The 16,550-nt window shown below is 42.1% G+C and overlaps 1 protein-coding gene across 7 annotated transcripts in view; it reads right to left on the bottom strand.

The window, feature by feature from the left end:
• Gria3 (glutamate ionotropic receptor AMPA type subunit 3) overlaps positions 1-15,521 on the bottom strand; it is a 274,362-nt gene extending 258,841 nt beyond the window's left edge. For 2 of the 7 annotated variants that reach the window (XM_028881609.2, XM_028881605.2), the window contains exons 1-2: positions 14,934-15,295; positions 13,605-13,763 (exon numbers count right to left, since the gene is read on the bottom strand). In XM_028881609.2, coding sequence (XP_028737442.1) covers positions 13,605-13,763; positions 14,934-15,024 — 250 coding nt within the window. In that variant the 5' untranslated portion in view covers positions 15,025-15,295. Of the gene's footprint in view, positions 1-13,604; positions 13,764-14,933; positions 15,296-15,377 lie in introns of those variants that run through there. The other 5 variants (XM_028881611.2, XM_028881610.2, XM_028881607.1 and 2 more) reach the window with 5 other exon arrangements.
• Between the last annotated feature and the right edge of the window lie 1,029 nt (positions 15,522-16,550).

Here is a 16,550-nt window from a genome sequence, read left to right as displayed (position 1 = left end):
TCTTTAATCCAGCAAGTGCCAATGTTATCATGCCACGTTCCATGCTGCTTTATCCAAAGCAGCTTGAGCCTTTATCCAAATCAGCATGGGCAGTAATAAAATCATACCCAATTCTGAGACAGTAAATAAGGAAGGATTACATCCTAAGGCATGGTTAAGGCCTAGTAGTGAATACAGCCTGAGTTTCTGATGTATCACAGAAAGTCTTCCCCTGCCTTTTTACTCCCAAACCAAGTAGCTTATACTCAAAGTGGCATGCTCAGTATTCAAAGTTTGTCCCATCCAGCTTGTTCTCAGCTATAGAATCCCAGGGGAGATGAGCTGCTATGCAGGGCTTGGAGAATGGCTAGATAGGGGAAAAATCCTTCCTCAGTTTAATTTTGAAGTCTTTGTTTTTAAGCACCTCACTATTCTGTGTTAATAGTAGCTACCATTTTACTCAACACTTACTACATGGCACATGTGATAAATGTGATGCATGAAAGATCTTCCTACTTAATATTCACAGCATCTGTATAACATAGTTACTGCTATATTCATCCTTATTTCACAGATGGGAAAGTGAGGCTCAGCGGTGTTAAGCAATTTATCCAAGGTCAGGCCACTGTTAATAAGAGAATAAGATTCAAATTCTTAGACTCCACTTCAGAACTACTCTTGTCCTTTAAGTGCTCCCAAATGGAATAGGAGAAACAGCCTTCCACTAAGGAAGGGTTAAGCAACAATCCTTTGCTACAAAGTGTAATGGAGGAAAACACAAGAACCAGGAGTGAGTGGTATAAAAAAACTGAGCAGTTCCAGGTCCCCTTTATCCTGGGGAAAACGCAGCTCTGCTTTCCCCATTGTTTCAATGTCCTTGTGTCCCTATATGTCTATAGGCTATTGAAGGAAGAATCAAGGACAGTGAGTTGGTTCTGGCAGTAACCAAGAGGCCAAAGAACAACATGAATACCAATTCCAAAAAGTGGACTCAACTCTGGTGTACTAGAGGAGCTACTCAGACTCAGATATATGGCCAAAGTGGCCTTCTGTTTTGCTTTCACCATTGTTAGGACAAGGCATTAAAAGACTTACCAAGGGCTTAGTGGTACCAACAGGTGAAAAGAACTGAGAGAAGATGTATGAGAAATGATTGTGTGCAGGGTAATGCCTAACAGGGAAGAGAATGCGTGGAGTATTTTTCTCTTCGCTTCCTCAGGCTCTTCATTTTGGGCCCAGGAAGAAAGTTCACTCACTAATGCAATGCCCAGGTGGCCCCTAAGCAGTTTTTTGATGCTTTTCCTGATTCTCCTCATTTGGCAGTCCCATTTCTAGAGCAGTTCTAGGCCATGCCTACAGAGCCAATCCATTGGGTCCTTGGTCAGAGTTTCTTTTGAATCATTTTTATAAGAAAAATAGGTGCATTCTGAGCCTTTGGGAAGTTGGAGTGGTAGCATGTATGCTGTTGACTAATCCCCCCCCCGCCCCCCCCCTCTCACACACACATACATACACACACACACACACACCCCACCTGATAAAGATGATGCAGTTTGTGATTGATTAAAAGCATTTTGAATTAAAAAAGAAAAGTTTCCTTGGGAGATGAGACCATAGGTTTTCCTTTGCAATTTTGCCTTAGGTTATGCAGAGATATGCAACTCAGTTTCTTGATGATGGAGTGTCTGGGTAGCTTTTGCTGCCAAGAGTTAAACTGGATGTGCAGACTTGGATTCATGGGTGAGAGATGTTTGAGGTTAGGTTGGTGGGCTGGAAATAAGAGGGGGTGTTGTGATGGGTTTCTTGGCAGAAAAAACAATCTTTGGTTTGAGGAAGAACTTAGAACTGTAGAAAGGCTCAGAGAACAGCTGTTCAGGAAGGAAATCTGGGTTCTGAAGTGACAAGTGATTGCAGTTTTCAAATGAAACTAGGTTTCTGTTTTTAGGACAAAAAGCTCAAAATAATCTTGAATTAATGATGCTATCAATAATAATGGCCAGTGAGTGCTGGACACCATCATACATGTTTTATATGAATTTGTGATTTCATTTCAAACTCCTAGCAACCCTAAAAGGGTTATTATTATTCCCACTCACATTGTGTGTGTGTGTGTTTGTGTGTGTGTGTGTGTGTGTGTGTGTGTGTGTGTGTGTGTGTGTGTGTGTGTGTGTGTGTGTGTGTGTGTGTGTGTGTGTGTGTGTGTGTGAGAGAGAGAGAGAGAGAGAGAGAGAGAGAGAGAGAGAGAGAGAAGTCAAACAGTATACATGCTACCACTCCAACTTCCCAAAGGCATAGTGAAGTCAAGTAACTTACTCAGTGTCTCATAAATAATAAGTGAAAGAGATTGAGGTGAACAAAGGTAAGTAAGTGATAAATAGCTAGAAACACACTATCCACTAGTTTTACGATCTGATAATTTGGTCATGGAACCTAACAGTGTGGGCAAGGTCAATAAATATGTATGGAACTTTCTAGATACAGAAAATGTTGAGGGACTCCAGTTGGATGTTATTTTCTCAATTAGAAATGAAGAGAGCTGGTAAGACCTAGTGATAGGCTATCAATGATAAAAAGTCTCAGATACCATCCAGAAGGATCTCTCTACTTCAATAATTACAGAAACTAGAACCAGAAATACAGAGGCAGGCCTATAGTAAATGAGGAAGTTGATGTCAGATCCAAGACTAGAACTGGATATCTGTCTTAACTCCTGGTCCTTTATGACTTCAAAGTAAATTGTATGGTATATGTGGGAAGTTGACCTTAGTTCAGACTCTAGGCATGCCTTCACTGAGAAACACATCATCCTGGAATAGTTATCTAGTATTCATAAAATTCTAATCAAGAACCAGTTCTATAGGCACCTAGGAATTTATCTCCAATTAACAACAAAGGCTTTGTTCATTAAATTTCCCACTGGTGAATAAGTAGTGTCCACTATTTGTTGACTGGCTATATATGTGTCAAAGGTTATGATTTTCAACCTAAAAGAAAGAAAGTATTGATAGGGATTCTTGGTTAGTTGGATCTTGCCACTAGATGTTGTCTTGTCACCTCAAGAGCACCAACACTGACAAGGAACTGAACTTGACTGAGTCCAAGAATAGGATCCCAAATTGTTTTCTTATTTACTATATTTTAATGAGAAACAGCATTTTATATGTGTCCTGCTGTTATTTCTGGTAATGGGGTTATAATGAGAACACATATCCCTCTCTCTCTTATTATGGCAGGCTATTACTAGCCTACAAGCAGTGTCTAATGATAGGGCATGACCAAGGTGGCTTATGTTGGTCTGAAACTCCAAAGGAATAAGGATATATGCCCATTTTGGACATTGGCTTAAAAACAATAAGCCTCTCTCTTGAAATATAGTTGAGAACTCACCTTAGGAGATTCTCCAGAGATTCTTAACTGATAGAATGTCTACAACTTGTGGGGAGTATATATGAGAAGCCTAGAAATTTCTAAAAGCAAGCCCCCTTAGAAGACCTCTTCTGATCTGACAAATATATCTCAATGACTCCATGCCAGAATTCTGTCCTTGCTACACACCTCACCATTTCCTGATGGAAGGTTAGAATTGAGGTGGCATTTAGCTATGGAAAGAACCATATAAAGTGTTGTGTATGTAAGATTACTTATATGTGTTCAAGAGACAGATAGTTCAGTTATGATAATGTACCTTAATGTTTTGCTAAGAGAGGGCAAATGGGTTTTGCTACCCTCTGAGTACAGCTTTTCTTTTTTCTCTCTGCTTTTCTCACTAGTTATAATGGCCAGTTAACAGTTTTCTCCAAACCAGTAATTAGCTGCTAAATGGAGTATACCACATATTGTGGTATAGATGTCAGTAACATACACACCTTTCACATCCAGTCATCTTAAGGACTACTGAAGGTACCTTGTTTCTTTCATGGTGGGTTAAAAATGGGATTGGTTGTGCAAATAGGGGTATGGAACATAGAGATGGTCAAAGACTTTACTATTCCTTATTAAACATAACTGTCTAATGCCCCAATTACATGATGTGTTTGGCCCTTATAATCATTTAAGATTTCAACTCCATTTGAGTAAGTCTCTAGAGGCAGAAAATTCTCTTGGTGCCACCATGTAGCCAGCTGTGTAACCTTGAGCTAGCTGCTTATGAATTTCGAATCACTTCTGATTTCTGTTTTTTATAAAATTGGGTTGAGAGTGACTCACTTCTGGAAATGTAATGATTCCTTGAGATGTAACATATAAAATTCCTTGGACGATGCTTTTCATGTGGTAGAGCATCAATGACTGGTAGTTATTATTTAAGCTCTGTTTTTAAATTTGTTCATAACAAACATAGGAAGGAAGACCACAATGAATGCTACAGTAAATGATTACAACACATCCATTTTAATAAATGGACTGACATTTGCCATGACATCTAGTTTATAGCATGGTTAAGGAACCATCATTGGCTAACAAGCAAAGATGAGGAGATGCACTGTAAAAATGAAAAACATTCCCTTGTTTCTACTTACTATCTCAGAGTTGTTGCTTTCTTTGCTCCAGGGACTAGGAAGCTAGTCTCTTAGCTTTTCCAAGTCCTATCCTAAATTTTCAGCTTGAGAGCCAAACTTGCTAATGATTACATGGGCCAACAGTACTTCAACTGCACAGAGAAACAATTTGCATGAAAGTGCTTAGGCACAATACATTGTGCTTAGTGGGTGTTTAATGGATTTTAGTCTGAATCTGCATGTCTCTGTTTATAGTTCAGGCTTTATTAAATATATGATACTCAAATTGAGTGAATGTTATTAGTATTACCACAAAGCTTGTTAAATAGGCTTACCATATATTTTCTGATTCATACATGGGGGTATGAACTAGGAATTCATATTTAATAAGCATCTCTGGTGATTCTGATGAAAATGGCCCAATTCAAGACATACTGTTTTAAACTAATCAACAAGTAGCCTTGGACATTGCATGAGATGAAAGGGTAATTGAGGCTCTATAACAGGTTCTGGCTGACTACAAATGTCAGAAGCCTTTCTCTCTTAAATGTACAATTCACTCACACAGAGAGCACTGTATTAACACCTTTATCCATATACTTACCTTTCTGTGGGCTGAGTCATGATCTCTACCTGTTTCATCCATTGTCTGAGCCGTTTAGAGCAACAGCAAAGATGGGCTTTTCTTGCAGTGAGTAATTGGCAACAGATCATCCAACTATGGATAACTGAAAGTGTGTGTGTGTGTGTGTGTGTGTTTATCATAGCAGTGTTTAACAGCTTAAAAAACTACTCACTACCTTCCCCAGAAAGAGATTTTACTTCTGAAAGTTTCCCACAGTAACTACAGAAAATCCTAACATTATAATTACCCATGGCAACAAACAACCATGCATAGAACAGGCAGCAGGCTCACAACATTAGAAGGGAGTGACTCCATGGGCCCAGAGCCACTAAAATAGTCACACATAGATAAGATCCTAGTGAGTAAAGGACCAAAGTTTACTACGGAGGACAAATGTGAAAAAGAGATGGTGTATAATTCTCTGATCCTTCTTCCATCAAGGTCTCCTACTACCTTCTAAATGCCCACTATCCTTCTTTGTTCAACTTCCTTTGGTAGACTGGTGTCTTATTCTGGGTCACTTACCTGACCTGTATATCTCCTTCTGAGGAGTCTTCAAGGTAATAGGTAGTAATCTGAATAAATAATTCTGCTTTAAATGTCAGTGGGTAATAATCATTTAGGTCATTCCCTCCCAGATAGTACACTAACATTTTAGTGCAGGGTTCCAATGCAATAACACAGATAAGTGAATTTGTAAAATTTATAACTAAAGGCAGACTATTAGAGTGACAGTATCTTGAGGTGGGATTGGATTAGTTTCAGTCTTCAAAGGTCACTGGATACTCTTTTAATGTCTTCCTTGGATCAGTCGTCAGCTAAGATATGTTGGAAAGCAACATAACACTTCTTTCCTCACTTTGAGTATCTTGAAAATTGAGTCAATTTTTCATTCTCCTGGAAAAAGATAGTACTGTGCTGTACTTTTTGTTTAAAACCTCTGAAAAGCCGATGTTACATGCCTCCTTCTAGCATGTCTTGACCCAGAGAAACTAAGTGGAAATAGAGTCGGAGCCACAAACCAACCTGAGATCTCTTGAAGTAGTTTTTAAACGTTGCACTTTGTGCCGGGTGGTGGTGGTGGTGGTGGTGGTGGTGGTGGTGGTGGTGGTGCACGCCTTTAATCCCAGCACTCAGGAGGCAGAGCCAGGCGGATCTCTGTGAGTTTGAGGTCAGCTTGGGCTACCAAGTGAGTTCCAGGAAAGGTACAAAGCTACACAGAGAAACCATGTCTCGAAAAACCAAAAAAAAAAAAAAAAAAAAAAAAAAGTAAAAAATAAAAAATAAAAATAAAATGTGGTACTTTGGGATGTGGAAGGTAGCTCAGACACTGTCATCCCGATTCATGTGCTACATTCTCTCTCAGCCTGTCCTGTAGCTCACCCTCTATATTCTTACAAAAACCAACTATAAGTATATGTTCTCAAAGGGCATCTAATCATGTTACCTACCTGTGTGAAATGGACACAAGATTATTGGGAATATGATGGAGACATCTGTAAGTCAGAATAAACCAAATGTATCTCTTATAGAACTTTGTTTAGTTAGTGAAAGTGTACAAATCTTGATGATAAGATTATGTCTGAAAGAGCTGTTACTTTGGTGAATACAGTCTCCCAGCTTTGGACTCCTCTTTTTGTTCAAAGTGTGATTTAAGGACCATCAGCATTAGTATCACCTGGGAATTTGCTAGAAATGAAAAGTCTTGGGCCCATAGCAAACTTTTAAGTCAGAGTCTTTAATATGCTCTTCAGGCATATGGTGTACACATGAAAGGTTGATAAATGGCATGTGCCACACGGTGAGGGATCATCACCCAAGTGTTTTGTGTGTTATCCATGCTTCTTACTTTTGCAAAGAAGGACAAACAGTGTTGTGTTGAGGATAACTGCTTAAAAAGCAAATGGCAGTTGGGAACCACGGAGCAGGAGGTTGTTTTTCTCTCTAATATACAGTGTGAGTTCAGAAGAGAGTATAGTGGTTCCTTCCATTGGGAGAAGGGCCAGAATGTATGATTGAGCCAAGATAAGAAAAGGCTAGAGGGAATGACAAGGAGATGCATCTTATCTAGGTTCCAAGTACATCAAGCGCTGCCATCACTGACATGGGATTCCATACGCCATTCTAGAGAATAGAAACTTTCTTCATGAGACTCATCTTTCCTCATCTCAGCTAGCTTTTGAGTGCATCTAGTGCTGCCATCACTGACATTCAATTCCATATGCCATTCCAAAGAATGGAAACTTTCTGCATGAGACTTAGCTTCCCTACCATCCTCATCTCTTCTATGACTTTCTTCTGGTACAATGCATCTCTTGCTACTGCCCACAAATCTTACAACAGCCACTTCAATACAATGAAGCCTTATGTACTTGGCTTCTTCCCAAAACTGTCCCAAAGACTTTCAAGTTGTGCACAGAGAAACTGATTCTACGGATTTGCTATCCCCATACTCGTCTTACTATGAGGTGCCATCCTTTGCCTGATTAAAAAACAAAAACAACAACAACAAAAAAAAAACCAAACAAACAAACAAAAAAAACCTTCCATAACCAAAGGCAGCTGGCTTTCATTTAGGTAAAAAAACAATCTGAGCATCATATTCCAAGACCCTCCCATTTGAGTATCTTTCCCTGAAATTGAGATATGATGGTTCTTATCGTCCTAGGTTTTAAAGTCAATACTCCCTAAAAGATTATTTTAATCTTTTCTTCCACAGCTTTAGACTATATTGCTCTATTCAGGAAAAAAAAAACTGGTATCCCCAAAGCAGTATATAGTTCTTAAGGAGAATGAACTAAGAAGAAGGACTTTGTAATAAAGAAGAAGAAGAAAAAAGATTTAGCTCTAAATGTAGAAAATAGTCCCTGTGTAAAGTCAGTGTGGATGGGACAGTAATGAGGAGGTGATTAGAGCCCAGCCAACAGGCACGAGCTCAACCACCAGAGTAAAAAATGAAAATAATGGTGACAAATGGAGTAGAAATATGGAAAAGACAGACTCTGCCCACATTACCCGTTTGCTAAGCATTGATTCTTTGGGGAGACAGTGCCCCTAACTCTGTGTTAATTCTAGAGTTTAGGCTGAGACTATTTGAAACTCTGTGTCTGGAGCCTGGGTATTTCCTGAGCCGCTTTCAGGAGGGAGAGAGTGGCTTTTGTGCACGAACGACTTCCTCGTTTTGTTGATGTACACCTATTGCCTCCACTGGTTGTTTTAATGGTGCTCTCTCCTGGACATTTCATTGAATTAAACCCAAAGCACAAAAATACAAAGGGATAGAATCAAAACATGATTAAAAAACTGGGTTTCTTGTTCTTCATAGGAGGTAGAAAGTTTTACAAAACTCTTTTAAAATATAAAGAGCTAAAAAACCCAAAAGCAAATCATTTGGATAAGGACGTTTATTCCTCTGCTCCAAAGTAATGAATTCTAGCTCCTAAATGTCTAGTCATCTCTTAAAATCTTTGTCGTCTTTTAATCCTTAAGCCAGTTGTATAAATGTGAAAGATCTCCTGTCCAGAAAGGCAGATAAACAATCACATGTCAGCACCTTCGTTTATTTTCAATCTGTCAAAATAGAACCGTCTCTGAGTACCCATAAAAATGAAATTTAAAGATATTGCCAGGGCCCAAACCATGAAGGCAGCTCCCTCCTCTCTCACTCGATTTTAGGGACTAGGGAGGGAGATGTACAATTAAGAAAACAACCTCCATTAAGGTAAAAGTCAGGTGATAAGGAATACCAGTTTCAATTAGGAGGAAAACAAATTTAAATTGTAGAAAGAAAAATCATGGCCCATTTTTCAGTAAACACAGATAGAATGACAGAGTAATTCTCTTTTTACTCTTTTCTAAACTCTCCTTTTCCTCCTCCCTTCACTTCTTAGATCAATAGGAAGCTGTCTTGTATGAGAGGTAATACACTTTGCAGGAAGCTCACCTTTACAGCCTGCTGATTGCCATCTATTTTTATGGCCCACATGAACAGCCTCACCTTCCTCCCTCCTCTATTCCAAAATGTAGATTAAGAAAAAGATGATAATAAACCTTGTGAGAAGGTGACTTAAATCTGTGACTGACACCACTGAGGCGACCTCTTCCTGCTTCAGTGGGCTAAGCCAGCTGGCCAAAAGGACTGAAAAGAGAGCTAAGCCAGTGAGCTTCCTGATGACTAGCCAGCAGAGAGAGCAGAGGAGGCAGGGCAGCAAAGGTGCAAAGATCCTTCAGTGATGGGGTGGGTGGAGCCAGAGAAGATAATGGTTAGGACCCCAGACTCTATTGGAAGGCAAGAGCCTTGATCTCAGGGTCTTTAGCTTAGTTTCTAGGCTTATATGACAAATGCTCAAACAAAGCCAAAACAAAACCCATCCAATTGCAGAGCTTGTGATCAACAGAGACATTTCCTTTCCAAAAGGACTGAAATGGTTAAGTGGCTCCTTCCTGGCAATTAGAGTAATTAGATAATTAGATTGTGACTCTGTGGGTAAGAGATAGAAGCCTGTCTCGGCTAAGTACACTTGGTAGCAAAACACGTTCAGTTATAAAAGGAGCAAGTTCTCAGTTTGCAGGTATATTTCAAGTCACTTGTAAAAATTAACAGAAGGAAATTTTGCTGTTGGTCGGTTAGGTTTAGCTGACAAAAGAGATTTTACCGGGGGCTCCATCAAAGCTTGTACTCCTAAGTCTTACTCTCAGTCCCACCGTCAACGCTGAGCTTCCGTCAACAGATTTTTATTTAAGCCAATGCATTTAGATCACAATTCTGTGGCGAAGAACCTCTAAGGTTACATTTGCCTTTTCCCTGCTTCTCACAAACAGTACGTCATCCACGAGCACATTTGTTGGCTGTAAAGGTGTACAACGGCAATTTTTGCAATGACAGTGCGGAGCGGGAATATGAGATCTGTGTGCTAATGAGCTGACACTGCAGAGGCTGGGGCGGTGTAGTGTGGAGTGCATGCACTACAAGTGCACAGCAGCAAGACACAGGAGGGGACTTCAAGGGACTCAGCGGTATTTCCTGAGGAACCAGGACAGCAAAGTCACACCATGGAACCCAGCAGTCTCCTGATATTTCCATACCCTTCTAAGCCAGAGAATGATCAGATCAGTTTGTTTCCCCTCTAAATGCTTAGATCTGTAACTTGAAAAATGTGTGTGCATTATTTTTCATATGCACTAATAATGTGTGTGCCTGTGTATGTTTACGGCGTACATGCTGAAACCAATTTAGTCACACCACCATTCTCTCTGCATTTACCCAGCTAAACTGAAAAGTGAGGCAGTGAACTCTATTAATTCCTATGAAATGGGAGCATGTGCTCTAAATCAGATGGGTCTGTCTGAGAAACTTCAATTCTCTTCTGAGCTAAGATCCCAACTGAACCACCTTTCAAAGCCAGGGAGGCTTTTATTGGCCTCTTAAGACACAGAATGAAGTTAGAGTCTGTCTTAAGCAAACCTCTTGAGGCTTGTGCAAAAAAGCTTGCTTGCTAGTAGAGTCTTTAAATAGCTGGTGCCTCAGATTCATTGTAAGAATGACTTCTGAATCCACTGTATGGAGCAAGGTGACAATGCAGAGGGGAAGCAGAGGTCAGGGGCATGGACAGAAGGTATTACTGTTTGATTATCCCTCATATTTCTGTTTACCTGCATACCTGTGCCCTAGAAAGTACATGTTTGCCTTGTGATTGAAGATCCAGAAGAGATCATGAGATGAGATCAACTCTAGCTCTAAAGAAAGCTAAAACCAGTAAGTCTGCAGGACAACAAGCAAGGTTCTTTAATTTTTGCTAGCTCAGTTCCACACTGAACTAGATAGGAGGGATAGATGAGCAGATTTGGACTCATGTGAGGTTTCCCCTAGATTTTCTCAGCTAGGAAGGCCAGAGGATGCTGGAGTTGCCCGTTTCCTCTGTACAATTAGGTAATCACTTGGAGGAATTGGATCTGCAGTCATTTGCTTGCTTCAAGTACTGTTAGAACTGCACGATTGTATTTGACATATATGATTCATGTTCCCACAAGAAAAAGAACAATCAAGGCCACGGGGGAGACAATAGACATGTCTATGGTTTCTCTGCCCCTTAGACCATTGTTTTCAGAGGCTATGGTTGGACTATGTAGGTGTCTTTCTCACACTAAGCCACCAAGCAGCAGCTGCCAAGCGATAGCTTGGAGATCTGACTCCCATTCAACAATTGTGACTTCCAGACGTGACTGTTTCAGGGACCACAGAAGATGGCAGCTTTTCTCCTCTGTCTTCCGAGCTAGCTGTAAAGTTGGAGAGTGCAACAGGCAGCTAGGCACACATCACTGATTTCTAGATAATTCTCCCATGTGTACTGTGTGCTTGTGCATGCAAATGTGAATATTTGACATAACCAAGGAGGTAGTTTCTTTTTGGTTGTTTTTCTTGTTGCCTACTGAGAATTACCCTTCTCTCACACTCTCAAGTGTGTAACCATAACCTAGCCTTGTAAGTAATAGTGTGTTAAAGTTGAGATTTTTATCAGTTGCTTTTCCTTCTCCATCATTGTTCCTTTATTGCTCTGAAAGGTAAGGAATTAAGACAATTCAGCAAAAATATGGATGACTTATTGCCTGTTTATGAACCCAAGATTTTTCTCATGGCAAAGTTCATTTCCTGACTGTTGTTCAGGTAGGGTTCTGATAGCCATAGGCTGGTGAGTGTCAGACCAGTTTGATCATAAGAACAGGACCCGGAGCTTTGGAAATCAATCATTCCTGAGAAGCCAAATAGATCTTTTAGCTCAGTGTTCATCAGTGGAAAGAGAGTGAAGGGAGATGAAATACATATTATTTGTCGTTAGTTATAATACACCCCGTTAGTTTCATGTATTTGGTTTTAAATCTGTTCTAATTGATATTTAGGAAACTGCATTTGAGATTCAGCCTCTTGAGGCAATCACAGTGCAGTAGGATTAAGAAGCAGATATGCCTTGTAAATGTTGAAGAGAGGTTGAGGATTACAGAAATAAGACACACAGTATAGCCAGACATTTTTGTAACTTTCACACTTAACTAAAATTATTACATTTCTTTTTTGTCAGTGTTGGAAAACCAAAGAATGTCAAATACAGAGTGTCTCAGAACATGTTCATAAAAGCACCTTTAACTAATTTTTTTCTTAAGGCTGGTGACTGTTAGATGTTTTGGAAAATCCTTCTTTACTTCCCCTACCCTTTTAAATCTTTAAATTCAAAGAAAATTTGCTCTTGCATACCTGTTTAAGGATTCCTAGGGATTACATATCTTTTGAGATGGAAGGATTTGAAAAAATTCATATACAAAGTTAAACTCACCAAGATGCAAATACCATTTATCAAAATGGAGTGAAACTTCAGATTTCAAACTGCACCATCCAAGGAAATAAGACATACTTTATGTTAATTGGCTTCATTTGGGAGAAACTTTTAGTGAAATAAAGCTTAGATGAAGAACTTGGTGTTTCATACAAAACATTCTCTTCATGTTAAAAAAAAAAAACCCGAAAAACAAAACAAAACAAAAACAGACAAAAACCTGTGTCCAATAAGCTAATAGTCATCTGGGTTCCTGTGATTTCCCAGTTAAAATCGCCCCTTTGCAAAGAGAAAATCATTGGTACCACTATGGATTTCAGAAATGACTTTGGGGCTTACGAAATCCCCTTTTAGTATTCAGTGTTCCTGCTTCAAGCCTCTCTCCACAAGTAACCTTTTGCTCTAAATTAAGAACTGTGTTTTCCTTAACAATTGTGCGTGTGTGTGTGTGTGTGTGTGTGTGTGTGTGTGTGTGCTTGCGCAAGCACGCCTGCACTCCTGCGCTGGCACAGACAGGATTGGCTTTCCAAAAATTCACCTGAGAACTGTCTTCTCTCTTCCTTTCAGGCTGCCAAGCATTAGTCACTTGCAATCAGTTTGTAGTCTTATCAGTTCCTATAGGAGCTCTCTGGGAGGACAGAAAGAGGCCAGGGAATCCAGCCTGATCTATGGCTCAAGGTCACTTGTTTGCAGGGTTCTCATATGTGTTCCTATGTGTGAGGCAATCATCAACCCCAGCTCGTTCCTACCACCAGATACAGCTTTAACACTTAAGTATTGGACGCCCTGCATTGACTCAATCAAGGAGCTGCTGTTGCTTCTTTTTTAAATCCCATTTGAAATTTCCCTGAACAACCAGGCTATTTTCTTTCTTTCTTTCTTTTCCCCCAACAGAAAAGGGTGCGGGGGAGGGAACACCAGTTTAGCAGGGAGGAAAGTGAAAGTTTTGCATCAAACATAATTCATCACAGAGTTTTGCCCACTGCTTTCAGCCCCGCAGCAGAGTCCTTCAAGGTTGATTTACACAACATGAACCTAGGATTGACTATGGCCTCAGTCTGCTTATTGAGGCAATCACCCCCCCAGCGCACATACACGCAGACCCCCATGCATCACAAACAGAATGCAAATGAGGTCCTCTCAGGTCCCAAAGGGAGGCAACGCAGATCTACTTACAAGCATTAGTCACAGAAAAACTGTTGGAGGAATCCAAGTGGTCTACGTGGTAATTCAAATGGAAGGGCTTCTCAGTGGTGTTCTGGTTGGTGTTGTATAACTGCACGGCAAAACGGAAAGCACTATGCTCCTGCACCGTGTTTCTCATGAAAAGTCCACCTAGGAGCAAAGGCAATCAAGACTTGGCTTGTGTCCCCCCACTTCAGGATGAGTTAGAAAGTAGCAAGCATTAGATGTCAGGCCCCTCAGTGTTACTGGGAAGCTCAACTGAGGATTGATTTTTCAACCTGTGTGTCTTTTAGTACTTATAAACTCTGATTTCCACTGTGAAAAATCTGGATTTTCTACACTGAGCAAGCTAAAGAGAAAAGATAAAGGTGATGGGGGGGGGCGCGCTGCTGTAGGTAGGATGAAGGAACTGAAAATGGGACTTGGTTTTTTCTTAAGCTAGAGCCTGCCCCCAAACCCTGACTCCAGCCCCACCCCACCCTTATCCCCACAGCTGGTTCTTTTTTTCCTCCTGGGGTACAGGGTTAGGGTGGGAAGAAAAACAGTTTTATTCCCATTGCTGTCCCAACCCATTCCCCATGAGCCACCTTCCCCCATGACAATACAAGGGGTTAGTTCAATAAAAGCAACAATTCTAACTTCTCTACTTGTAAATACAGGCAGAGGCGGGGAGAACTCCCTTCCGGCTAACTGGAGCTGGTCTCCAGACAGACACAGCAGCAATTCATGAATCCCTAGGCTGCGTGACTTCCCTGCTTGCCCGACTCCTTGTGTCACCCCCACTTCCTACCCCATCCTCCATCACCCAGCTACTTCCTTGGTCTGGGGGATTCAAAGTGGGTTCCATCTCCTCTAACACTATCCTGTCTCACTGGAGCCGGAGACGCGGGACAGGGCGACCTGGGCCCAGGTTATGCGTCCTGGCGCGGCCAGACAGGCAGTATCACCCTGGGACAACTTCCAGCGGCTGCAAGCATGCTGTGGCAAAGTCCAGAACAGCGAGCTGAAAAGCCGCGACTCTTAGCCTCTTGCAGCATCCCAATCTCCAGCTTGACTCCCTTGCTCCTTGGTCAGCTCAGAAAACCTGGCCACCCACCCGCATTAGCCCCAGGAGACCCCCTCTCTCATCTCGGATGCTCCCCATACTAGTCAGCTCCTTGCGGCTCAGGTCCCCAAGATCTCTGCTCAGTCCCCCATCTCTAGTCACCGTCCCCAAGCATGCAGGACAGGGACCGGCTTGCGATAGCCCCAGCCTTAGTAGGGCAGTGGGTTTCAGATGCAGAAGAGCCTGGGCCCCCTGGCTGGCTCTGGAAAGCTTACCTATGCTGATGGTGTTGGGGAATCCTCCGTGAGAATGACCCAAAAGCCCCAGGACTAAAAAGAAGACCGCCCGGAGCACGCTTTGCCCCATTTTCTTCTGCCTGGCCGTGCTACGCCTAAAACGAAGCTGACAAGAGCATGGGCGCAACTCGGGAGTCGTCAAAATAATAATAGAAAAAGAAAAAGAATTCGCCGGCTCTTACACCCCCTCCCCTCAACTTGCTCTCGCTCGCTCACTCTTCCTTTCCACCCCACACTAATCCTCCTCCTCCGCCGCCTCCTCCTCTTCTCTTCTCTCCCTCTCTCTTCTCTCTCTCTCTCTCTCTCTCTCTCTCTCTCTCTCTCTCTCTCCTCCCTCCCTCCCTCCCTCCTTCCCTCCCTCTCTCTCCTCTCTTCCTCTACCCCCCTCCCAGGATCTCTCACACCCCCTTCCCACCCCCCCACCTCACTTCTGTCTTCACACCAATCTGGAAGGCGGGTTCATTGGCTGCAAGCTGGGTTCCCCAAAGCGATTTCTTTGAGAGAGAGACAGAGACAGACAGACAGACAGACAGACAGACAGACACACACACACACACACACACACACACACACACACGCACACGCACACAGAGACAGAGATAGAGAGAGACAGATACACAGAAACAGAGACAGAGAGAGACAGAGAGAATGAAAACCGGAGCGAAAACAAAACAGTGGAAAACAAAAACAAAGAATAGGCAAGAGATAGAGATAAAGAAATAATAAAGAAATTATAAAGAAAACCAAATGGCTCCCCCGCCCCCGAAGATGGTGGATCTAAAGAGGGGGTAAGAAGAAAAGAGCTAAAAGCCTCAAAGGCTCAGCTCTGGTGAATTGGGTTCTTCCAATTGGGCCGGTAGGGGGATATTGATCAAAGTTGATCTGACGTGGAATTAAAGCCGCACACCGCTTAGCTCCACTGCAAACTGCAGCTCTGGACTGCAAAGCCTAGGCGCTGGCGTTTGTCAACACGGGAGATGGGATCAACAGAAATACACCAGTCCTCACGTGGACCGGACTTTCAAGCTGCAACCAGTTTCCTCTTTTTAAAAAGCTACATTGTCTCTACATTTGTACGTGTGCCTTAAAGATGAGGGGTCTTGAGGGGCGGTTAGTGATTACTCTTGAGTCTTTGTGAAGAGACTCAGAAAAGCAGTTCCCATCACAATGCGCCCTAAGATGCTGCGCATGCCTGGTCTCTGCCGCTCAGCTTTTACAGCAGAGAGAGATCCTAGGGCAAGTGAACAATCCCCTCCCGCATTCCCCTATTCCCGCAGCTTTGGGAGGTGTGTCCCTCCCCCTACCAAAGTGATGAGGCAGGTTTGCCAGATGCGGGGGCTGTGACTGCTGAATGCTTTGGAGGGTATAGGAAAATAGTATGCGTATGGAAGTAGGAGCTAAAAGGTTAATGAAAAGGACGCTCAATCCTGCAGACCAAGGAGAGAAGTGTGGGAGTGAGCTGGGATGGGGGTGGGGATTGAAAGTTAGGGTTGGAGGAAACTGTCCCCAGCTGCTTTGCTCCCTTAACATTGAGACTTTAGATGTGTAGGCTGTTCCCTCCCCTAGTGAGTGCACACCCCAGAGACTACCATTCGC

This window comes from Peromyscus leucopus, chromosome X (genome assembly GCF_004664715.2).
Source record: "Peromyscus leucopus breed LL Stock chromosome X, UCI_PerLeu_2.1, whole genome shotgun sequence".
NCBI classification, from domain to species: Eukaryota; Metazoa; Chordata; class Mammalia; order Rodentia; family Cricetidae; genus Peromyscus; species Peromyscus leucopus.
The sequence above is the reverse complement of the archived record's forward strand: the minus strand, read 5'-3'. Positions and strand labels throughout refer to the sequence as shown.